Source organism: Hippocampus bargibanti, linkage group LG02 (assembly GCF_051943395.1).
Source record: "Hippocampus bargibanti isolate YZ-2025 linkage group LG02, ASM5194339v1, whole genome shotgun sequence".
NCBI lineage: Eukaryota > Metazoa > Chordata > Actinopteri > Syngnathiformes > Syngnathidae > Hippocampus > Hippocampus bargibanti.
In genome coordinates this window covers 13448934-13474009 of record NC_142735.1, presented here as the reverse complement: position 1 = coordinate 13474009, position 25076 = coordinate 13448934, and the positions used below count along the sequence as shown (strand labels likewise).

Genomic DNA, 25076 nt, shown 5'->3' with positions numbered 1-25076 from the left:
ATGTGTGTTGTTAATTTTTTTAAATTGATGACGAGGGATGCATTTGAATAAGAAAGTGAACTACTTTCATTCCTTTCATCACTTTGCTGCTGTGAAATGTAAATTTCTCCACTGTGAGACTAATAAAGGCATATCCAATCCAATGTTGCTTGACGAACCATATTGCTGAGTAATGTGTATATATATATATATATATATATATATATATATTTATATTAATAAAATCACACAAAATCATCGTTTTTTTAATTTAAAACAGATTCTTTTCTTACAGACAGTGTATTGTAGCTGTTCAAATACCTGACATGTTTCAGTGTATAGTTCCGTCTTCGTCAGTATCGTGACTGACAGTATGAACTTAATACAACTACACATAAAATCACTTTAGTTTAGATCGTTTAATATATTGTCTTTTTTGTAACCAAATCTTCATATGCACTGGAAATAGCATTGCAAAATTAACACAGTCACAGTAAAACACACAAATGCATGCATGCATACATCACTGATTATTATGTTAACTAATTAATTGAAACTCCCACATATTGAGCATGGAATTGAAGTGAGTGAGCAGCAATGCCAGCATTTAGCACTTAATGCAAACAGCTGCAGTCAGCTTTTATTTTGGACACGGAACCCTTTGCTATTAGTTCATGCTCAGATCCCTGCGAGTGCTGCCAACCCCCAATCCACTTCTCACTTTACATTGCGAGTTATAATACAGTCCACTCAGATATGGGTGAGTCTACAAAATCATAATTGACCACGACCACTGCTCTTCTGCATTTAAGTGGTTGTACAAAGAAATCACATTAGAATTACAAATTGCTGTGAGAATTTATACCAAGTCTAAGCGATTGTTTGTTTGGGCCATAACAATAAATTGGATTATTGTTAAATGCCCTAAATAATATGTTTGCTTCTGAGTGTATGTGTTTAAATGTATTTATATTTAGGAGATGACTCACTCCTGGCCACCCCCTCTTACGGCCATTCACACTCCTGGAAAAGCTGATCAAACCAAGTTCCCCATTCCAAGCAAGGTTAGTGAGGTTTTGCTTCTTTCACCTTCGTGAGAAACGACTGACAGTATGATGAAATAGAATGCAATCCAGAGCGTGTGCCAACTGAAGTATCCCAGAGATCATATATCTTCATCATCTTGAATTGTCTCTTCATAGTCATTTTTAAGAATACATTGAAAACAAATAATAAAAAGAAGAAGAAAGAGATGATTCAAATCACGGTCTGGTCTCTCAGTGTAGACTTTGCAAGTTCTCCCGGACCTGCGTGGGTTTTATCCGAATCCAACCATTCAAAAGCATGCATGGCAGGCTGATTGACCACTCTAAATTATCCCTATGTGTGAGTGTCATTAGAGATGGTTGTTTGTTTCTGTCTGCTCTGTGAGTGGCAGGTAACCCCTTCAGGGTGTCCCCCGCCACATGCCCGAAAACAGCTGGGATAGACTCCAGCATCCCCATCACCCTCGTGAGGATAAAGCGGTCTAGAATACGAATGATCGAATGAACGAATGCACGAATGAATGAATGAATGAATGAATGAATGAATGAATGAATGAATGAATGAATGAGAAGAAGAATACTCCAATGGAGGTAGGGGAGTGTTCCACTGATAATCATGTTGTCTGGGGCGTTCCGCCCCTGGCAGGGCCCATGGCAAGCAGGTTGTAAGTAGGTGACCAGAGCCAAAATCTGCTGGCTGACTCTACGCTCGGTCCAAAAGTACAAAATGATGATGGGCTCACCACCTGTTGGAAGGGCCGAAGGGATCGGGTGCACAGAGTTGGGTGCCAGCCAAAAGGCCAGTCAAAAGCGTGGACCTTATCTCGATCCGATCCGCGCTGCAGAAGCCAGCCAGGAATGTCACTTCTCTGGTTAGATGAAGTCTGACTCATCTCCACACACATCTTGGGCTCTGGTAACAATCCTCTTCGATTGGGTAGTCTCCTTTCGACTCCTGGTGTGGTTATGTGTTCTGACTGTTGTTTGTACATATGCTTTGGAGAACAGTTCAGAGTCCTCACCGTTTTTAAAGTCCTTGGATGAAGTCTTGTAGACTGCCTCATCTGGGGACTCCATCATTTTATATATATATTCTGAGATTAGCTGCATGTTCTCGCTAGTGTGCGTGTTTGACATGGCAAGGCCACATCTTTAAGTCTGCCGTGAGGCTGAGTAAACAGCTATTGAAGATAAATTATAATACACAGGCAGAGATTAAATACAGTATAACACACTTTTTTATTTGTAGAGAAAAAGTAAAAGTATCTTAACTACAATAATTACGTCTAATGGTGCATTCCTTAAACACATTTGTTTCTGCTTTCATCTCTTTTCCATCACCCTAGGAGTCGCAGCATGTGACCTCAAGTTACAACACACAGAGTAAGTAAGCATTAAAGCCAACGTGCTGCTTCAGATTCATCAACATTCACTGATGTTAACCTGGAGATTCTATGTCGAATTTTACGTTACCATTTCCAAATATATTGTGACAGTCCCCATTACAGGGATTTTTCAATATTTGGTTTTGGACAATATATAATTAAAATTAATAAACACAATTTCAGTTTCAAAAACTGCTTCATTCTTGACAAGCAAAAAAAGCTTCACTTTTTAATTGCACTGTTTAAGAGAAGATTGTTGCTCTATTTAAATCAATAATCACATCAGCACTGAAAAAAATTAAACTTAAGCCACAAAGTAGTATTTATTTGTGTTTTAATTGTCACTGTCAAGGAAGTATTTGTTAAACAATATATGCTGTGGGTAGCATCAAACCTCTAAAGATGGAGGACACTGATTTGCTGTGGCGATGGGGAAAAGCCGAAAGGAAAAGAAGAAGAAGATCTGCTGTGGGTAGCAGTGGTGTAAGAACTGCATTTTATATCACACCAGAGAAAACATCTGTCAGTATGATGGAGCGCAGTTCGACAATCCCACAGCACACTTAAAGCACCATGATGTAGCAGAATTCTTAAGGGCAGAAAGAAGAGAACAGATTGATATTTGATTTACCTGTTACCAGTCAGACCTCTACGCTCCCTAAATCAATGACTCATTTGAAACAAATAATTGACACACAAAACAGCAGATTTGGGTCTTTGAGGCCCAACAAAACATGTCTCTGAGGCACGAAAAAAGGGAATTGACTCACGTGGATGCCACTGTCAGCAAAGGAAATGTTTTCTTGTAACCCAAGGGAGCAAAAGGAGCTGGCAAAAGCAATAACCAGGAAGAAAAAAAGAAATTACAGTATCAAGAAAAGAAACAGTGGGGAGTCAAATGACAAAGGAAATCAACTGGTGAAAAGAAACAAAAAAAGAAAAAAAAACCTTCCCTTATATTTTTAGGTTCTTCTTTTAAAGTCATGATACGTTTTTAATTAAATCATTAGGGGTTGTGATAACTATCAGATACTCTCTTAAGCAATTTTTTCTTACTTTTACTCGCACAAAACAAACATGCAGATTAATAATGAATTGGCATGCAGTGAATAACTATCCTACAGATATTTATCGATGAAAAGGTTTCTTCAGCCGTCATCTGTACTTTTTTGAAGGTGTCGGACATTTCGCTTCTCATCCAAGAGGCTTTGTCAGCGAACAAAAATGTTGCTGGTAACTCTGGCCCTATATATATATATCCCTACTGTCCAGAGGTGGCGGTGCCAGACCCCTGCTATGATAGGTCATAGCATCCAACACCTTCAAAGAAGTACAGATGACGGCTGAAGAAACGTTTTCATCGATGGACCACTCCTGCACGACTGAGAGCTTACACACTACCGCTATTTATGTTACAGAGCGATGTACTGTATCAGCGAGCAAGTCAGCTGTGAAACCACCAACCGCACCACAAAAGTCGTAAGTATGCTTCTATCACTCTAAACACATATACACACCAAATACATTTCTGACCCAAAGTTATGATTCCCTGAAAGTAAAATGAAGTTTGACTCTTGGATGAAATTCAGCGCCGGTAAGAGAGAGGGAGGGGAAGAAAAAAAAAATATGGGGATCAGAGCGGGAAAGTGCAGCTACATTAATTTAACGTGAGCCGGGGGCATATTGCAACATCTCTGGCTGTAGCCCACTCAACTTCACTCTCATAGCCACACAGCAAGATTCATGGCTGGGTGGGATTGGAAAGGCAGGGATCTCCGCTTGTAAATCTGCCACACAGGTATATTGACTTTGTTTTTGCAAAATTAATGTTATGCTAAATCCACCAAACAGCACAGATGTCCAATTTATGTTTTTGAATAGTTGCAGTATCGCAAGTCTAAATTAAGAGTCCGATTTTATGCATTTAAAGGTGGAAAAGAATCGTCTATCAGTTTAGAATTTACATTTATCACTTTAAGCCAGCAAATCCTCCCCGTGGTTTTAATCAATGAATCAAAAACATCTGTCAATATGAGCTTGTTTACGTCACATTTTTCTATAGTATATTTTATGGTCCTTTTTCTGGAGCAATTGTCCTTTTAGATTACATCCCCCCAAGAAAGCAACACGTTTAAGAAAGACTCCTTGTAACCAGTGGGGGCAGGTCAACAGAGGGTGTTTGGAGAAAATGCTGAGACACTTTGAAAGACAGAAATTTTAAATCCTCCATTTTTTGCTCTACCTGCTACTTTGATGTACAAGGCACACCCTCAATGAATGGCCTATTTTAAATCTGTTTCACATAGAACGTGCAAGGCAAGAAAAGGCGCACATAATAGAATATTCCTTAACAGGTGAAGTCCTATTTTAAGATTCTTAAGAGTCAAACTCTTGTTCCAGTCATACTGCGACAACATCACGCAAATTTGTCCGAGTCAGAATACGTCCATTCTAACTTGCTAACCAATGCTTATGTACGGTTTAAGAAACTGCTCATTAACATCATTGGTTGTGAAATGTAATCAGACGAGTAAAAATGTGCCAATTGTCGGCAAGCTTATCTGGTCGTTTCTATGCAAGCTATTCGACATTACACTCCCATCAACAATCTTTACATGAGTATCGACCTGATCAATTTGATTTGCTGGTTAGGCATCCCAAAATAATTTCTCTTTAGAGGTGTGTTTAACAGACACTCGCCAACAGTTGTGTAAGATTCAATACTCTTTCTGCATTTGTTCCTTGTTCCTTGCATCTTATGTCATTTTCCCGTGTTTGCATCCTTCTGGGATCCCGCCCACCGCTTTTCCAGTCATGATCATCTCCATTTTACCTCCCTATCTCATGCTACCATCTGTGCCTTCTCATGAAATAAAGTATTGCTCCATTTTTCATTCATCCAAATATATCTATCATCGCCTATGTACCGCACTGCACCCTTATCTGTGAACCTTTCCTCAATGTGCTTCACTCATTCACGACTCGCACGGTCCCATCTGAAAACACCACAACACCGGGGGGTGTTTTTTTTTCGTGGGTGAGAGCAGTGAAGAGAGCAGTCCGCGAGGCAGTAAAAATCCCTTTAGGGGATTCTCCTGTCATAACAATAGCAGTGCTATCTTAAAATAACAGTAGTGTGCGTGAATGGTTTATACAAAGCAATAAAACGTGGAAAGTTTCCAATGCACGGCACATAAATACAGAATAATTTGCTACCAGGGAGGTCATCGAACACACAAGCACAAGTACATGTTGTTTTTAATTGTACATATATTTATGTTGCTGCAAATGGAGGGTAAAAGCACCTTTTCTTGATTACAAGGTGAATTGGGACTCAGTGGGCTCTCTCCTCTCAGCATAGCCTCTTGTTACCAAATAAGTTTTGGCATCAGGTCAGCACTTGTCAGCATAGAACGTTTCCAGGTGAAAAAACAATCTGGCTTCTCTCTCCCAAACGCCACATCTGGTCACTTTTCTGCACCGCCGTGCCTCATCCACCGTTCTCTTCCTCATTCCCTAACACAAGTCAGCGCTACTTTACCAATGCAATTAATCCATTTGCCGGGACGGCACTTTGAAGGGAATGGCAGCTAACAATGTTGTATTTAATCTGAGTCACGCAGATGTTGAGGTCAAGGCTGCAATTACATGTTATTTTGTCTTTGTGCAGAATGCTGGAGGATGACCTCAAGATCAGCAGTGATGAGGAAGAGGCAGGGCAACAGGTGAGTCACCTCCGGTCTGCAGTCGATCCATTTATCACAACTATCCGTCACCTTGGTCTGCCACCATTTGTCTTTCATTCAATTACAACCAATTCTTCTTTGGACTGATTTGTTGATCAGTCTGAACATCTGTGTAATTAGTTTAACTGAAAGCATTCATCCACAATGAATTTTAATTTCCTTTCTCATGTCATCAGTTGAATCATGCATACCTTTGCAATCAGCATTTTAATTTGCAAACATTTACGAGTACTGGCTGCACAGTGTCAAGTATTCTCTGGGATCTTTGTCCTTCCATCCAGAGGGCACTGATGTTGAACGAGATAGTTTGGCTCACAATCTCTATTTCAAAGATTTTGAATGGGGTTGAGCCTCTCAAATTCTTCCGCACCAAACTACCCCAGCCATTCTTCGCGAGTCATGCTTGACCAAGAAAGCACCCGTTGCTAAATCGTTATCACACAATTAGAGGCACTGATCTGGACAAAACACTTGAAACGGGTCCGAGGTGTGAATGGTTATATGTCTATGTGTGCCATGCGATTGGCTGGGAACCAGCTCAGGCTGGCGAAAGACAGCTGGGATAGGCCAAGCAGCCCCGCGGCCAGTGTAAGGATTAGCAGTTCAGAAAATGGATGGGTGGATGATCTGGATTAAAAAAAAAAGACTCACTTATTCTCTTATTTTTCATGCGTTGTGTCCGACGACTTTTGTAGAGACAAGTGTATCTGTGCACATTTTAATAAGTCAAATTCATTCCGAAACCAATGATATTTGCATCTGCAAAATAGCAAAGCGTACTCAAGTCACAAAACTTGAATTAATACTGTTATCTACAAATTCTCACATTGGCATAGTACAGCACAGACAGCACAATTGAATTTTAAGAGAGCGGCGATGTAAAAAAAACATTTTTTGTTATAGATGAATAAAAGGCTCAGCCCATCTGTGTGGAGTCTGAATGTTATACCCCCCTTTTTTCTGGTTTCAGATTTTAGGATTTTGTGTGTTCATTCATTCATTCATTCATTCAAAAAAACAACCTCCTGCAACCCCAAAATAGGCTTCACTCTGCTCTAATCACATTCTTAGTGCACTCATGATGCCAACAGGGGGGAGGAGAACGTCCAGTGTCCCTCACCACTCACATCAGTGCTTGTCAGAGGCCATGAAATCCTAATGAAAATATGCTGATTCCTCTCATCCCTTCTTAACTGTCTGTTTGATTGAATAATTCCGGGATGATTAAGACTGTAATTATAAATGCTGACAGGTTGTAGCCTCTTTAGTGGCTTGAGTTTTTGTAATCACATTGAAAGTGGATCTTTTAATGATAGAAGTGTGGCAAGTGGCTTCCATAATCATGTCATCTATATGTGCTTGATTACAGTGGAGCTTAAGTGCACTTCAAAAGTCTTTCCCCAAGTTTTAATGTGCATTTTCGTATCACATTAGGTCAAAATGATTTGGATCGAACGCTGAATGTTTTATCCGGGTGTGTACCAGATACTATTGTTGGGAAGCATGAATGGTATTTATTTATGTCTTTATTTATTTTTAACTTGGGGGAGTGGAGGTGCTTGGTATATCTCTTCCCTCCTTGCATCCCCACATTTATAACCCGCGGCCATGACATGCAAATTATTTCCTGGCTCACCCTGAGAAATAAAGTGAATATCTCTAAAGTTGTTCAACTGTTGCTTTAAGCCTCCACCACGACACTGCAAGATGGATATGGAGAGAAGAAACAGAATAGAAAGTAAAAAGAGGAACTGGAGAGACAAAGACGGAGCAGACATATACTGATAACAGGAGGAGATGAAGAGAAGGAAGGCTACTCAGACGTAAGCGAGAGGCTGACAGAGGCATCCAATGGCATTTTTTTCTGTGCATGCAGTTAATAGGCTTATAGCAAATGAGTGCATGGTGTATTATCAAGCTTTTATAGCCCCTAGCGAAGCACGACACACACATACATTCATAATGAAATACACAGATGCTTGTGTGTTGTGCAAATGTTGGCAGCCTCTCACGCACAGACACACTGTCATTAGTATTCTGCGGCGCGGTGCTGTGAGGGCAGCAGAGGAGTATGATGAATATGTTTTTGCACCGAGCAAAGACACGAAGGAGGGCAGGGAATTGAGAGAAGGAGCAGAGGAAAGAGGGGTTGATAGAAGCAGAGGAAAGGAAGTGCGAGAGAGAAACAAGAGAGAGAAGGCAAGAAGAGAGATGTTCCTGGTGACTTTAAAAGCTGAAAGAAAAACACCAACCCAATTACCACTAGACGAATGTCCTTTGTCTCGAGCTCACTGCACATTTCTCTCTGTGATGACAGATCACCTTGGTCAAAGCAAGGTCACACTAAAACGCTCTGGCATTCTACAAAAGTTGAATTGCAGCTGGTAAAATTGTCCACGACTCGGGCCATGTCTAGTTCATATCTGCCCAAAATAATTAGGTTTCCTGGAAAACTTCATTGTGGTACTATGGGGTGGGTTTGTTTTGTTTAACATGAGGGGGCGGGGGGAGGGGTTGAAGGGGACATTTGTGTTGATGAACCCTTTTCAGTTCATTGCTTTGGTTCTATGGCTCACATGAACCCTTGCTACCCTTATGCAGTCTCTGTCCATCAAGTCACGCCTTTAATGACTGGAGCAGCAATAAAGCTCATGTTTACATTTGAAAATGGCGAGAAATGAGTCTGCTGCTAAGCAATGACATATTCCCTAGTGGCATGGTCTATCGAGAAGCGCTATTTTGCACATCTAATGTGTGTAATACTCCCTTTATTGCCCTTCCTCTTCTCATCTCCTTCCGCTACAGGAACATTTTAACAATATCATCTTTAAAAAATGTTGAGGAATAATACTTGACTTTGTGGCTATATTGCTAAAAGCAGTGTCAAGGTTCACATTGTTCATTTTTACGTGACTGGTGTGGGATCGATTCTCGACTCAATGACCCATTCACGCTCACTGTGTGATAGAGTGGCATCCAGTCCATGTTGTGGTCTGGCTTTGGCCCTGAGTCAGTTCAGCTGGGCCTCCGTTCCTGTATTTTTTTCTTTTTTTTTCAAAGGTAAACGGCATGTTTCAGTTCAATTTAACACATTATACCAAACAAGAATTTTTTTTATAGGAGAAATAACTTGTAACAGATGGTCAAGTTTGATGGTCAGCTCACTCTACAAAAAACAAGTAATATCTCGAGAGGCCTCACCTGATGTCTTCAATCGGGTGGAAGTGCAAATTGCCTGTGAAAGTGACTGGATGGGATTTAAAACGAGTGTGTAAATAGATTAATCTCCATATTTTGGTTGGCATAGAAAAGAGATGTCTACCACTACGGTATAGGGGCAACACAAGCTCTCTTGTTAGTTATTTCAACAAAAGAAGAGAGTGGGACATGAGCTATTATGTTTCATTTTCAGAGAAGGCAATCAACGAAAGTTTGCTTCGCAGTTTTTGGAAGGAGTGATTGGTGAAAAATTTGTGAAAAATGCACCATGAAATTTTTTGAGGTGAGGTAACACTGCGGAAGAATTCTGAAGACCAGAATGCAATATCCAATCATAGCAGTAACAAAGCAGATTCCTTTCATGGAGCTTGGATTCCCTCTGCTGGCGGCTTTTAGATGTAACATCAAGGTTTTCAGATAAACAGTACAGCAAAATACGTTGACGTGATGAACGACTGCTACAATGTGTCTTTTTGTCGGTCAGGGGGGGGGGGGGTCCTTTCATGACGTAACGTGAGGACTCGTCACCAACTCAAAAACAAGACTTCCTGAATGTTCAGCGCGAGTCTTAAAACGTAAAATATAGCTATATGCGAAGGAATCTTTGTAAAATACACTCAGTAGAAGTCATTTGAAGCCATTTTACAAATTATGGACACAACTTGTCCGGAGACGTGGGCTGTCCTTTAAGATAAAATGGTAGACTTTGCGCCTCATTAATACACATTGACTAGCAAAATTTAGCTTGTAGTCGACGTGCACATTCACTAGTGGAAAGACGCTTTGATCCTCTCCTCTTTCATCTAAAACTGCGGGTACTAAAAAAGAGGGTACAGAAAGTGCTTAAGAATGAATGACTCTATGTGACTTTGTGTTGTCATATTGTCTTTGGTTTGTTATATTATTTGTTATTTAGTTTCCAAATCCAAAATCCAAAATTGAGAACCAAGTGCCGCTGTTCACTTCAAAGAACGCGCACAAAATTGTCAATTAGTCTCAGACTACGCTGAGATGAAGGGACGGTCGTCTGTTAGCATGCACAAAGGAGGGGGAATTCAAAAGGAAAGACAACACGAGATACAGCGACAAAAGGAGTTATACTCAGAGATATATAAACTTTATTGACAATGCAAAGGGAGAACATTTACAGAAACAAATATGATGTCAGTGTCTCGAACGCAACTATTGGTATTGGTTGAAGACTGTGCATTGTGGCAATCCCAGCCCCTCCCAAGAGAATTTTCTCCAAAACAGAGCCTTCCAACAAAGGACACCAAAGAAGAAGCACTTCCCTTTTCTCATTTTGCCTATCCTAACTTTGCAAAGGTTATCCAGATACCCCATTATTTGCTCCAGTTATCCAAATGTCGGCGAAGCGATCAAAGCAACCTATGTCATTTAATGAGCCATTTGCTGGTCCACGGTACACGCGCGTCTGTGTGAATACAGACTTGCACGGCTTACTTGACACGCTTAACCCAGCTTCTTTTTGAGAGCAGAAAAACAACCACACAATAGAATACAGTCTTCATTGTCACGTTATTGGATATGCATGACAATGTGTACCGTATTACGGTTATACCGTACTGATGGAGCACATTTGAGCTTTTGAAAACATAACAGACAACCAAGAATAAAATAATAATTATGACAAATGTGTACTTCTTACTCGAGCATGAGGATAAATGTTCCCCTCGAAGCATGTGACAGAGCGGTCAACAGCGTCTCTCAGTCAGATGAGCAAAGAAAAGCAAAAAGAAAGCCAGACATATTACTGCATCGATTCCATGTTGCAGTCATTGATGTCTTGCCGTACTTTATATCAGCTTTGCAGTACCAAGGCTACAAGAAAAGGCCCGATATAGTGTGAAGATGACTCGGGTAAGGTATTGTTAAGAACCTCCTGAATACATACAATAATGAAGAACAACTCATATGTAACAATTCCAATGTACCATGACAGTATTTCCAAAATATTTGTTTTTACTTTTGCTGTAATTTACAATTGCAATGTTTTTTTTCTGTGTTGTTTAGGAAGTTATCACTACATCAGTGATCAATTTATTCAGATAACGTTAAGGTCACATTGGTCTGCGGGTAAGAAGTGGTTGCCCTCGCAAATAGCCATACATTATGGATTTGGATTTAGATTCCAATCTGCCATGAAGCATAATTAAGGCACTTGAGAGCAAATATCTGCAGCCGACGGACTTGTCATCCAAGCCACAGCCATGTTTAGTGGATTAAGTGAATAATTGCAGCCAGTGTTGTTCTTTAAACCTCTGTGGGATATATTCCCATACAGATCCTCTTCATGAACCCTGCAAATCTCCCTGAGCCAAACAGCTGACAAGGTTTATGATTCAAAACTGTAGCTCAACTTCGAGCTATCAGAACCGCAAAACGCACTGGTGCCGTTAATCACCTCATTCCTTGAGAGACAGAAAAAGGGGCCGAATAGGAATTCAATTTTAATTAACACATGAAAATGAATACACTGTAAAACCAAAATCACTATTTTTGTTTTGGTAACTGAAGTAGCCATGTAGAAAACTAACTAATAAAGACAATGCGGAAGAATGAATTGCAATATTTGTTGATTATTTCCATTATTACACACTAATTATGTCTACCCTGACTGCATTTTTTTTAGAGTAGCAAAATTTCAGTATCTCAAAAATTAAATGATAGTTGTGTGAACAAAGGAAACAATATTCATTTAGAATTTTTCATCTCCAGTTCAATGTTTTATTGTCTGTTAAGTGTTGTGGGACTTAACACATCATTAGCCCTGCTTGATACTTTGCACTTTGCCTCACAGTTGTTACTGAGAGGTACCACTTACATTAAGGAATGCCCTTCCATACTTATTTGTCATTTATTTAGTCATACATGTATGTATGTATGTGTGTGTGTGTGTGTGTGTGCGTGTGCGTGCGTGTGTGTGTGTGTGTGTGTATTTATTTATTTTATGATGATTCAACTGGAGAGAAATCCCTTGTGTGTTCAACATACTTGGCCACTAAAGATGATTCTGATAAGAAAGATCGCGTGGCAGTTAGCTTCCCACACTTTGTTTTAACGGAGGCCTTTGCATTATTTTGTGGACAATCTGGTCGATGTAATGAAAATTATGTTATAAAGGTGTTTGTTGTAAACAAGATCGGGAGACAGGCAAAATGAGAATGTGAAATCCCAACTTTGAAATGTGGCTGTCACAGCAATGACCATGTTGTAAACTGGACACGATGTTGAGGTTGGACTATGGGTGGCACGAATGTGCAATAAGAGTTAAGTTGAGAGTGGAGTTTTTTCTTCCGCACTCCAGAGGCTGAACTAAGAGCGAGAGGCTCTCAAAGGCAAACCATCTTATGGCACCTTTTGAGTCATTTCACAGCCGGTGACATTGAGTAGTGACTGTCACCGTCCGACACAGCTGATTTGTGCTGACATGAGAACGGGACGATGGGGAGGTCACACCTGTCCCATACAGATGCTCACCGACTGCCCAATGGCTGTATCTGACTCCCCACAACATCAAAGGACAGCTGGACGTCAATATTACCGCTATATCAAATCAAATGGGGAAAAATGTAATCTGTATCAGCTGACTTCTTACTTCACCTTTCACGAGCATTTCCGTTTGCTGGACAATCTCAAACAAGATAGTCATTGTAATAATGAGCCACAAGTTCAAAATGTTTGGGGTATATTTGATGTTCCATGCACGAAATGCGTTGCTTGGAAATCTGTTCAACTAGCATCTTCTCCCTAGCATAACATCACAAGCACACTATAGAAGTTTGTTGCTTGTTTTGGAATCAATAATAACAATTTAAAAAAATCACCGGCATTGAATTTAGTCACACATCACAGCAATAACTTTCGTATACACGAGACAAATTAATTTCACAATTAAAGCGTGATATATTTTCAAAATTGATTTCTAAATCTCTCATAGCTCTCAACGCAGAAATGAGGGCCAATCTTGGATTTCACCGAATCACTCCTGTTTGTTGATTTGGTTTTAATTGTTTACAATTCTTAAACTGGGTGTGTCTGACGTCTAAATTGGAGAATTGTCACATCCTGAAAGTGCACAAAAACGGCATTGTTGTTCAACGAATGGCAAAATATGCCACTTCGGAAATAAATGCAGTTTCATAAACAATGTCATTCTTCGCATTGATAAATCTCTGCATTGTAATTTTAACATGGTACAAACATGCAGAACATTGTGACATACGTGTCTGCATTTGCCGACAGGTATCCAGCAAGCCCAAAGCCCGAACCACAGCGCCGAGGTAGGACACACACACCTTTCTGTTGTATAATTATGTTGTTTATGTGGCATGCACTTTTTACAAGTCGGGGTGTTTCAAGGTTATTGTGAATATATCAGGCAATCTGGAATCACAATGGCTGTAATTATCAGAAATATCTGCAATACCTTCAGCCGTCATTTTGCACCAACACAAACATTTCTCACAAGGAAACAGGTGTCGCTATTTATTGGTTCATGTATAAACCACCGCACATCTGTCTGCATGTACCCCATTAGTTTTTTTATGATGTTGTTTGTAGTTTTGTCAGCTTGATTATTGTCTGAAAGCCTCTGACTAAAACAAAGACTTGCACTCGGTCTGATCAAATTCAGTCCCTCGTCACTGAATTTTGATGGAAAAAGTGAAATGAAAAGCTTGTTTCATCAATCTCACTCATTTGTGTGTGTGTGTGTATATATATATATATATATATATATATATATGTGTGTGTGTGTGTGTGTGTGTGTGTGTGTGTGTGTGTGTCACTAATCATACTTTTGGAGGGATATTATTAATCTGTTGTTGCGATTAGACAATAATATGCAGAAGAAAAACAACAAAACCTTTATTCATCTCACAATGGAGAAATTCTCAATTTACAGGAGCAAAATTATATAAGGAAGAAAGTAGAAGAACTCTCGCTGTGCCATCTCGATGTCATAATAGCATAATAACAAAATAATCTAACAAAATAATACCACACTACACATAAGACAGTCATTCGATGTAAACCACTTTTCTGCATACTCTTTGTTGTTTGAAGCAGTCATAGATGAAAGTGGAGAGGATTAAGGTGTCCTTTCACCAGCAGATCAGGGACGTCATGCTGAAAACGTCCATGCATGCAGTTTTGTATCTACATCATTGTCCAAATTTGAAGCATTGATTGAAAATATATTTATAGCTATGAACAAATGTTACATTCGTCTTCATGTAAATATTATCACTCTTTACAGTAATCACAATCTACAGGACCATTGTTTGTTTATTTGTCAATGTATGTTTTCAAAGTGTCTACTTTGTACTTGAGACATAACTGATTAAAAAATACACGAGAGATTAATGTGCTGAGAGAAATGCATTCAGCCTGTCATTAAAAAGTCAAGCTCCAACTGGTGCATGAGAATGTCAAAATATTTCACAAATTAGGCTTGTGTTGACAGTCGACACATGTGAATTTGTGTACGCATCTACGCATGTGTGTAAGTGTGTGCGCTGGAAAGAGAATGTGCCCTGTTTCTGTGTGTGCCCCAGGCCATGTGTTACTTTTGCCTCTGCTAATGAGCCTGAGCAAACCGAGCACACACACATAGACATGTATCCACAGGGATGCTGCAACTGATGTTGCTACAAGCAATCCATGGGCGATATCCGATAGAAACACATACACGCGTTCCCGCGCACAAACATGCAAACAAACACACACACCAAAATGTTTAAATATAAATAGACTGCATCTATAGTTTTAATTTTGTCAATGTTACTAATTGTATTTTCTGCCACCAGACCACCATCTCCCTACCCCAGATATCCCATCCCAGTACACAACACTTTTACCACATCTTCTTCTAATTGTTAATCAACCTTGTCTGCTTGTCATATGTTCTATAATGTTCTTAAATGATGTCCCAATTGACGGTAATGATTCAACTTGCATTAATTAGCACAAGTCATGGAGCAAACTACTAGTGAGCAATAGTTGTACTAAGTGCATCCTGCCTACTTGATATCTAATTTAAACCAGATTATTTTCTTATAGACAGTGTATTGTAGGTGTGTCTGTAAGAAAATAATCTGGAAATTAATCCTAGTGAGCAATTTACTGTCGCGCAAAGAATAATTATGACTCGAGTGGGTAGGTCGATGTTCATACCCCTGACTTGCTCAATTTAGAATTTAAAGTAAAATATGTGTCAAAAGTCTTTTTAAATCATGGATTTGAATCAATGTGATCACAAAGCTTTCTTCATTAGATTCAAACCAGAAAGTCTTAATTGAATGTTGTCATTGAAGTTAAGGTAATCTTGAGCATTTTTTTTAAATACAGCAATTACAAAAAAAGGTGGGTCACTATCGGCTGTGTTTTAGATTTCATTACTCCAACACACCTCAGGCAAATGATCAGCTCATCATTAAGCTCTAGAGTAGCCTGATAACGATGTAATGGTCATGATGTTGAAGTGTTCTGCTGCTGAGGGTCGCGAGTGTGCCTGAGTTTATTCCAACTGTCGTTAGGGAGCCTTTGAGGTACACCCTGAACTGGTTGCCAGCCAGTTGCAGGGCACACAGAGACGGACAATCATCCGTGCTCACACTCAGATCTAGGGTCAATTTGGAGTGTTTGCGATGATCAATAGCATCGTTGAACACTCTGCCAATGAGAGCACCACTGACCCCCGAACGCAGTGGAGGTGCAGTTGCGCTTTATTCGACAACATGTTCCCCTTCACAGGGCCCTAGGGGCGCGCCTCACTATTTGAGAAGCACCATATTAAAGGATAATATTGGCTAGATTAATCAAATTGCTTCGATCTCAAATGGTGCTGAAAACACACATGATCAACACAAATGTGTGAGGGTGATTTCAAGAGAGACAGGGAGGAATATTGGACAGCCAGCTGTGCAGGGGGCAAGCTCTGCCAAGTGGAAGATGATTTGATGAGTCCAGATGGTGTCCACATCTTCACTCGAATATCCCAAAAATACCACCATGACTCTTCTACATTTGCAGAGCTCTCTTGCCAATTTAAGGGACTATATTTTACTGTATTTACCTCGGACTTTAATTGTAGTTGTGAAGAAGTATCGTCCGCTGTCACACTCCACAACATCGTACTGTTTATCTGATCAGAGTTCTGTCTCTGTGGCTCGAAGCCACTCGGTTCAGTGATGTCAGAGGCTCATCGATTTTGTTGATTAATGATTGACGGAAGGAAGAAAATGACTGCTCACTATCTGTCTTTGATATTCTACTCCTGCTGGTTCCTTGACACAACGCAAACACAAGCAGCCTGGAGACTTTAATAATTTTCTCCAAAAATAACTCGATAGCCATTCGGTCTGGAATGAAACAGATTGTATGATAATAACAAAACATGTCTGTTTATTCCTATAGTGTACACACCAAATATGAATGACCATTTGTCAGATCCATTGTGCTCACAGAAATACTCAGCACTTTCGGGTTGCGACCACCCTTGAAAAACTAAGGGTCGTGATACAACAAAGAACAATAGATCTAACAAGAAATTGAACAAACATCTGTCAATTGGCATAGTTCGTGCTTGTAAGATCATCGAACAACAATATTGGGGGGAGGAAAAAAAAATCAAGTGTTTGATGTGAGGCTCAATATTCGGATCTACAAGCCTGACACAAGAGAGCTTCAAAAGGAAATCCATCATGTTTCTGGCCTTATACTTCATCATGAGTCATCTTGTGAATCAACATTATTTATAATCCCTTCTCAAAATGGAATGAATGACCCTTCTGAAGTCATTCACATTTAATCACATCCGCTTTTAAATGGCTTTACGGTGTGTTAGATTCAAGACAGCCGACGTGAATTCCTCTGAAATAAATTAATTAAGATTAAACGGAAGACATTGGAAATGAGGCAGAGCATAAAGAGCAGGAAATTAGTTTAAAGCACATCAGCAACTGAAAGATGTGGCTGCGTTGTTATCACATTTTGTGGGAATTACAGATACTTTGCCAACATTTTTTATTCATGAAAGTCAGCAATTTGTTTTAAGTTTTGTTTTAAGTTGGTTGCCTTGCTGTCAGACAACAATTTGCAAACTAAAGCATCATCACCCATTAGGCCATACAGTAAAGTCTCGTTATATCGATATTCAAGGGAGTCCGAAAAAATATCGATATAACCGGGAGTATCGATATATCCGACCCTGTTTGCCTGTAATTTTCTCCTTGCGTGCATAGAAATAGTATCGATATAACCGGGACTATCGATATATCCGATATCGATATAACGAGACTTTACTGTATTTTACTTGAATTCTCAGTTTCTGTTGATGTTGTAGAAATAGCTTCTAACATGAAAACCACCACTGTGTGAAAAATGTATATATATATATTATAAGAGAGGAATGAAGGTCAGTCGCAGCAAGATGGAGTACATGTGTGTGAATGAGGGAGACCTAAGAAATAAAGTAGGGGGATGATTTTAAGTACTTGGGAGAGTACTTAATGGAGAGTCTGGAAAAGAGGCGTGCGAAAAAAAAGCGAAAAATGTATGATAGAAGAGTAGAAGAGTCTCAGCTAGCTTTATAAAACTGGTGAGACCAGCCACGATGTTTGGACTGGAGACAGTGCCACTGAAGAAAAGACAGGAAGTAGAGTTGGAAGAAGCAGTTGGATAGTATCAGGAATGAGTATATAAGAGGGACAACTCAGATTAGAGAAAGTCAAAGAGACCAGACTGAGATGTCCAGAGAGTGAAGATATGGGGAGAAGGATGCTGAGCTTTGAACTGACAGACAGGAGACCAAAGAGGAGGTTTATGGATGTTGTGGTAGTGGTTTATGGTAGTTGGTGTGAGACAGGAGGATACACAAAACAGGGTTAGAGAGATGCAACTAATTTGCTATGGCGACCCCTCAAGAGAAAAGCCAAAAGGAAAAGAGCAAGGGGTTTTGGACTGTCTTAGCTTCCTATCTGTGCTGCTATTGCTCAATTAACGGCATCCTTTGAGGGTCATGGGGTTCTTGTGATGCCCATTGGGCATCTCAAACCAACGGATCACTTTGTCAAGGCAGTGAGGCTCTCATTTCCCCTGTTGGCGATGATTTTATCATCCAAACGATCAACCGCATACCAAATGCTTGGATGCACTTTGATAGTCTGGCAAAGGCTGCATGTTTTCCCATGCAACACAAAGGCCAAAACGGCAGGTTCCAAGTTGTAAATGTTTTGTTTTAGTTATTTATTTTACTGCTTGCAAAAAAAATTATCTAGTTTAAAACATTGAAGAGATGCTCTTGAATATTTTATTTCCTTTTATCACAATGCTTTTGAGTACTATTTAATTCTGACGCACAGTACATTACATGAACAAGATTTCCCATCAATGCCGAGAGAACAAAAAGAACACCAAAAGTCGTGGTTCATGCATGACAGCCCACCGTAGTCATCTCCTGATGCAATGAATGGAATGTAATTGACTGAAAGTGGAATCATCTTCAAATAATTCTGACATTTCTTTCATGCATCATTTCTATAGCGCTTTTCTTAATTAGGATCACAGGTGAACTGGAGCATATCCCAGCTGGCTTTGGGCAGGAGGTAGTGGACTAATACCTGTAAGACCTGTGGACTAATAGCCAGCCATACCCAGTATACTATATATAGACAATGGACCAATTCACGCTCACATTCATACTGTTGGACACTTTTGTCTTCAATTAAACTAACGTGTATGTTTATGAAATCAAGGAGGAATCCGTGATGCCAAAAAAGAACACGCACAAGTGGGGTTGCGCAAGACCTCAAACCAACAATTCTTATTCATCTGAAATTTAGATAATAAAAAATACTGTTACAATAAGAACCTTTTTTTAAATGTCAGTGTTTACTATCATTAAAATGCAAAAAAGAGATCCTTTAATTTATTGAATGATAATATCTCTTTACTTTGTCATTTTCTTTCATGATAAGCATGAAAATGTTCCTATAGTAAGTGGTGTTCATTTCAGCTTAAGTCGAAATGGTAAAAATAAAATATGGTTCCTTGCCTTTAAATGGGGTTTTCACATTTCACGAATCCCCAGTTGAAAGATTACTCTGACTGATTTTTATATGTGGGCAAGACTGGATATTTATGTGTATCAATTAATTGATTGATTGGTCGGTTGATCGATCGATTGATTGTGGCACTAGACTGCCTTTCAAAAATGAGTCTTGTTACTACAACAGATGTCTACTTTGGGAGAAGAAACATACCTTTATGTGTGTGATTTCATATATCACCACACAACGTATCAGGAGCAAGCACACACTTGCAGTTTTTAACCCTAGTCGTCGGGCTCTTTCACCTTTTACGATGTGAAAAATCAATATGTGTAGGCCACGTCAAGGACTACAACGGTGATTGGTGTCTAGAAGTCTGAAAATGGCCATCAGATGAGTCCATCATAAAATGGGACGCAAGACTGCAAAGTGATCCAACCCGCTCCTTGGTGTACTATAGAGTGTGTCTTCATTTAAGATATGACATCATGGAGATGTATTTAAGGTGTCCAGTGAAATGCTTCCCTGTCAGACTGCGCCAGCTGGTGCCGCATTTCAATTTGGCACAGACAACGGTGCTAAATTATGTTTGACGGCTGATGGCTGCCTGATTCCTAAGGAGATTGGAGGGAAGCGGGCCAAATGTAATACTTTCACACATATATTCAGCTTCTTTCATCTTGTTCCTGCACAACAATTGTTTATGGTGCCAGAATAAAACAGGCTAGAGCAGGGGTGTCAAAGTCATTTTTTGCCGTGGGCCACATTGTAGTTATGGTTTCCTCTCGAGGGCCTTATAAATTTGAGGAACCCATTAGAATGTTTAAATCCCTTCAAATATTACATATAGAGCACACAGCAAATTAATGAATAACTCGTTTTCAAATCTGAAGTCAAGAATAATGACTTTTATTGTGGTTGACATCCAAAAATATGACATTTTGGCTCAGATTTTAGCAATCATCATGGAATTTAACAAGTTTGATTTGCTTTCGCGGGTCGAAAAAAATGATGTGGCGGGCCGGATTTGGCCCGCGGGCCTTGACTTTGACACCTGTGGGCTAGAGTGTGCTCGATTGAATGTCTTATTGAGCGGCAAACACCCTTCCTTCAACTTCACGTGATGCTATTGACACAAAAAAAAATTGTGGACCAACACCCGATGTTTTGAAGTGACTGCTTATATTGCAGCACAAATGGAAATTAAGGAGTATCAAAAAAAAGATGGCATTTAGATTTTTTAACACAGACAAATCTGGCCTGCTTTCTCCCAAAAGCAATCTTTCTTTATACCACTTGTTGGCTCACATGCAGCAGTGGTTCGTTTGACATAAAAAGCGTTGCATTTAGATACATTGTCTTTGAGATGTCTTATTTATTCTATTCATTCAGCCAAGTGATGTGACATAGGTGACACACTAAGAACCATTTAGATGAGGTCAGGCTCATCATGTAATATTGGCCTTTCTTTGTCTAAACTAAGGAATGTTTTACAATTGGCAACCGTGTGACATACTATTTGCTTGTCAATGTGATTTAGGCCATTTTATTTTTGCTGAAAATAATTCCCACTCAATGTCACTATGCTGATCTCGGAACAAACTAAGTAAATATTGCCGTTAAATTCATCATCTGAGAAGGATACAACTGCAGAGTAGTGAAACACCGCGTGACACTAACAGTGGCGACTAAAAGGAAAACCTATTAAAATTGAAAGAGAAAGACAGGACTGCGAGAACAGGAGGGGAGATGAGAAATGATAGAAGAAATCACAATTCCTGCATGCGCGCGTGCATGTGTGTTGCCTGAGGACCGGTTGATGGATTTGCTGCTTGACTGCTCACACAGATTGGTGCCTGCTGTGACGGCAGCCTTGGACTGAAATTACACATGTACACACAGACACGTACACACTTTTGCTATTTTTGCGCGTGCGTGTATGCGTTCTCAAGTTGTGTCAGTGTTGCCTCGAGGAGACAATTTCAAAGGATTGTGGAAGGACAGATGAACCAGCATAAGCACCAAGGAGAGATAATTGAACTGGTTCAAAAGACTGTATTTCAGCAATTAGCCACAGATGTGTGATTATATTTTTTATTAATGCTTAATATTGGTTGAGGCAACGACTGCAAGAAGTGGATAATGTATCATCCGACTGAGTTTTTTTTTCAACTTTAAATGGCAAAATACATCAATCCATCCATTTTCTAATCTGCTTATCCTCACAACGGTCGCGTGGGTCGGTGGCCTATCTTAGGCCACTAGGCGGGGGGACACCCTGAACTGGTTTCCAGCCAATCACAGGGAACAGAGACAAAAAACCGTCCATCCTCACATTAACACAATTCCGAGTGTTCAATCAGCCTTACATGAATATTTTAGGAAAGTGAGACAAAACTGAAGTACCCGGAGAAACCCCACGCAGTTACACTGTTGCCTTCAAAATGTCACTAAAATTTCTAAGATAGGCCAGGCATTTGAGTTTCTTAATGCAATTTGACACCTTCCTGAGGAAAAGGACATTCATTTCATTGCCGCTCTTGATCAAGTTTTGTCAAGAAACAGAAAATGTACTCCACTCACTCTGAAAACGTGTTGAGCGCAATTATCGCTCCATATTAGATCACATTTTCTATTCATGATTAATATTGATTCAGGCAATTTCTGGAAAAAGTGGATTATGTCTCATACTACTGAGGTTTTTTTTCAACATTATTGTCATTCGAAAGAGCTAAAATCCATATTTCTTAACAGAGAGGGGTGTCAACATCCAACACCAGTTAGATAGGTGCTATAAATGCAGTTCCGGGGGTATTTATCGAATTGTAAAAAGGTTGAGTCTGTGATGCAATGCAACTGTGATTGTGACAAATGTTCAGGTCCATGTTTTCCTGTACAGTACTGTTTTACCTCTCAACCTTGAAAATACGAGTGCCGCTAAATACATGGTGGTTAACATGAGAACCCAGTGACTCTAAATCAGGGGTGCTCACACTTTTTCAGCATACGAGCTACTTATAAAAACTACCAGGTCAAAATGATCTACCCACGACAAAAATGCAAAACATAATTATTTTCAAATGTTTTAAGGATTCTTTGTATGTACAATGTATGTTGATGTACCTTGCATAACCGAATAAGCCAATATTGCACAACATACATAACTACATATACATAACATAATAAATAACTATTAACATTTTTTTGTAATTACCTGAGTTTACTTTGATGACTTGCACTGAATTGAATCAGCCAGGGATGCATAGTCTGTACAGTAGCTGCTGACAGCCAGCCTCAAGCACATTTCCAAATGTTCATCATTCATGGTGGAACGGTATTTGGACGTAATGATCTTCATGTAGGAAAAGGCTGACTCACATAAGTAAGTGGAGCCAAATAATGCAGTCAAAGAGGTAGCACATGTCCTCATGTTGGGGTACTTTTCCTGTGTGAGTAAGTTACAGAACTGTCCAGGAGCCCTGGACTTCAGCAGTGAGAACACTCACAATCTCCGATGTCTTTCCACATTTGCTGGGTTAAATCCTCAGCCATGGCTTCACAGCGCCGTGTAACTGTATGTCTTGACAGCTGCAGAGCTTTGATTGAAGATAATATCTATGCCTTATTTTTAAAGTCTCTGAACAAGGAGTCAGCTGCTTCAACGAATGCTTCTTTTACCATCTCTCCATCTTGGAAGGACTTATTGTTTTTAACGATGGCGTGACTCACGGGGAACGATGCTTCGGTGGCGGCTTTCTCTTTTGAAGTATGTTGAGTGAAAAATGACTGCTGTCCGGACAACTGGGATTTTGGTTTGTCCACCGTTCTCTTTCTCAGCTGGCTTTTCAGCGGGAAGTCAATGTCGTATTTTCCATGAACAGTCCGAAAATGCCGCTCCACATTTTCCCATTCCGTATGAAAGTAATATGTTTTGCCCCCTTACTTGGTCCCGCTTTCTCACTCATTTTGATCACCATATGTTTTAGCAAGGGCTTAAAATCTGAGGTAATTCGCTGACTAGCTTGTAAATTTTGCTGCATTTAGCGCCGTTGTTTACGCATGCACGGCGACCTAAAGGTAAAAATTCAGTTCTGAATGGTTGCCCTGTATGTCAATCAAGTGACGGGACGTTTGATAGGCAGACAAATGTTTTTTTTACTGTCACGCTGCGATCGACCAGTACTACCTCCGCGATCGACCAGTAGATCGCGATCGACGTAATGAGCACCCCTGCTCTAAATGTTCTCGTCATATGAAGGATGGCAGCGAAAAAGACAACATGAATTGACTGAGTCATTTTCAATGTAGAAATCATTGTGTGAATGACACAAACAATAATTTAGACTTACAAGCAGAGGTGGTTTATTGAAGACAGAAGAGGGGCAATGAATCAATTTGTGAATCATGATGTAACCCTGTTAGAGATGTAAAAGGACATGAATGAGCTTTGCTTGTTCCAAGTGAATCAGGCGTAGTCAATTGTTTTGCTTCTTACTGACACTTAGATTAAATCTGTCTACTCTCCGTCCTTTAAAGTGGCGCATCGGGGAGCAGCAGTGAATCTGAGAGCAGCTCGGAGTCGGACACTGACGAATCAGAGAGCAGTTCCAGTGACAGCGAGTATAATCAGGCCACTCACACCAACTCCCCCGAGGTACCATGACAAGCATGTGTGTGTTAACATAGGGCTACAAAAGGCACAACAATGCATATTGATGGGTATTGTTCCAAGAACAAATGTTTGACCATGTGTAGCTGGATTTCTTTCTTGTCATGTCCTATTACCAAATGAATACATGAAGATGTCAGGATTATTTGATACATAATACTTTAGTTGATGCTGTATACACTTAATCATAACGAGCGCTGATTTTAATATTTCCCCTTACTCAAGCAACTGACAAGATTCACCCAAATAGTATAATGCAATCTAGAGTATTGAACATTACAATCTACAATTGCCTTGATAGACCTGTTGTAAAGTCATACACGTCTGATAAACTCTCAAAAGGCATACATTGATTTTACATTGTGAAGTCATCATGCTTCACAAGAAAAACAGTGAAACAGCTTGTTTTTCAGTCCAAATATGTAAGACAACTTCCATATCATTTTTTTAAAATATAATTGCGCATCAAGTTATAACTCATCACTTTATCATTATACGTGACGCTACATAATGTTCTCCACTTTGCAATTTGCACACAATCTACAAATATTCCTGTGGAATGATGGTACTCGTATTTAACATATACCAACATGGAACATTTTAGCCTTCTGCTTCTTTCTTGTCCTGATAGACGACTTGTTTGATACGTCACACCTGAGAAGGGTATGGCTTATCTTGGCAAAAGAAAAGTGCTCACTAACCAAATATTGAAAGATTCTGAACAATATTTGAGAGAAGTATGCCGTTTGTCTCTAGAAATGATTGTACAAGACATTATTTTGTTATTAATATGAATGCATCAATATTGATCAATCTAATTACATATCAAACCATCCATCCAACCATTCATGAATTCATCCTTTCCAATTTTGGTTGAGAATTTCAGGCTTGTTAAACCATTATTACTGCAAGCAATACAAATGTTTACATGTGTTTACATTTTCTTTCCAATGATGCAT

The 25076-nt window shown here is 39.6% G+C and overlaps 2 protein-coding genes across 4 annotated transcripts in view; one reads left to right on the top strand and one right to left on the bottom strand.

Annotated features, from left to right (window-relative positions):
• The window catches only part of ids (iduronate 2-sulfatase), an 81233-nt gene that overhangs the window by 21586 nt on the left and 34571 nt on the right, over positions 1-25076 (bottom strand). The gene's annotated exons all lie outside the window — the stretch shown is intronic.
• aff2 (ALF transcription elongation factor 2) overlaps positions 1-25076 on the top strand; it is a 127911-nt gene that overhangs the window by 75892 nt on the left and 26943 nt on the right. For both annotated transcript variants that reach the window (XM_088989481.1, XM_088989480.1), the window contains exons 6-11: positions 957-1043; positions 2372-2408; positions 3829-3889; positions 6081-6135; positions 13642-13679; positions 23985-24102. In XM_088989481.1, the coding sequence (XP_088845607.1) occupies positions 957-1043; positions 2372-2408; positions 3829-3889; positions 6081-6135; positions 13642-13679; positions 23985-24102 (396 nt within the window). The remainder of the gene's footprint in view (positions 1-956; positions 1044-2371; positions 2409-3828; positions 3890-6080; positions 6136-13641; positions 13680-23984; positions 24103-25076) is intronic.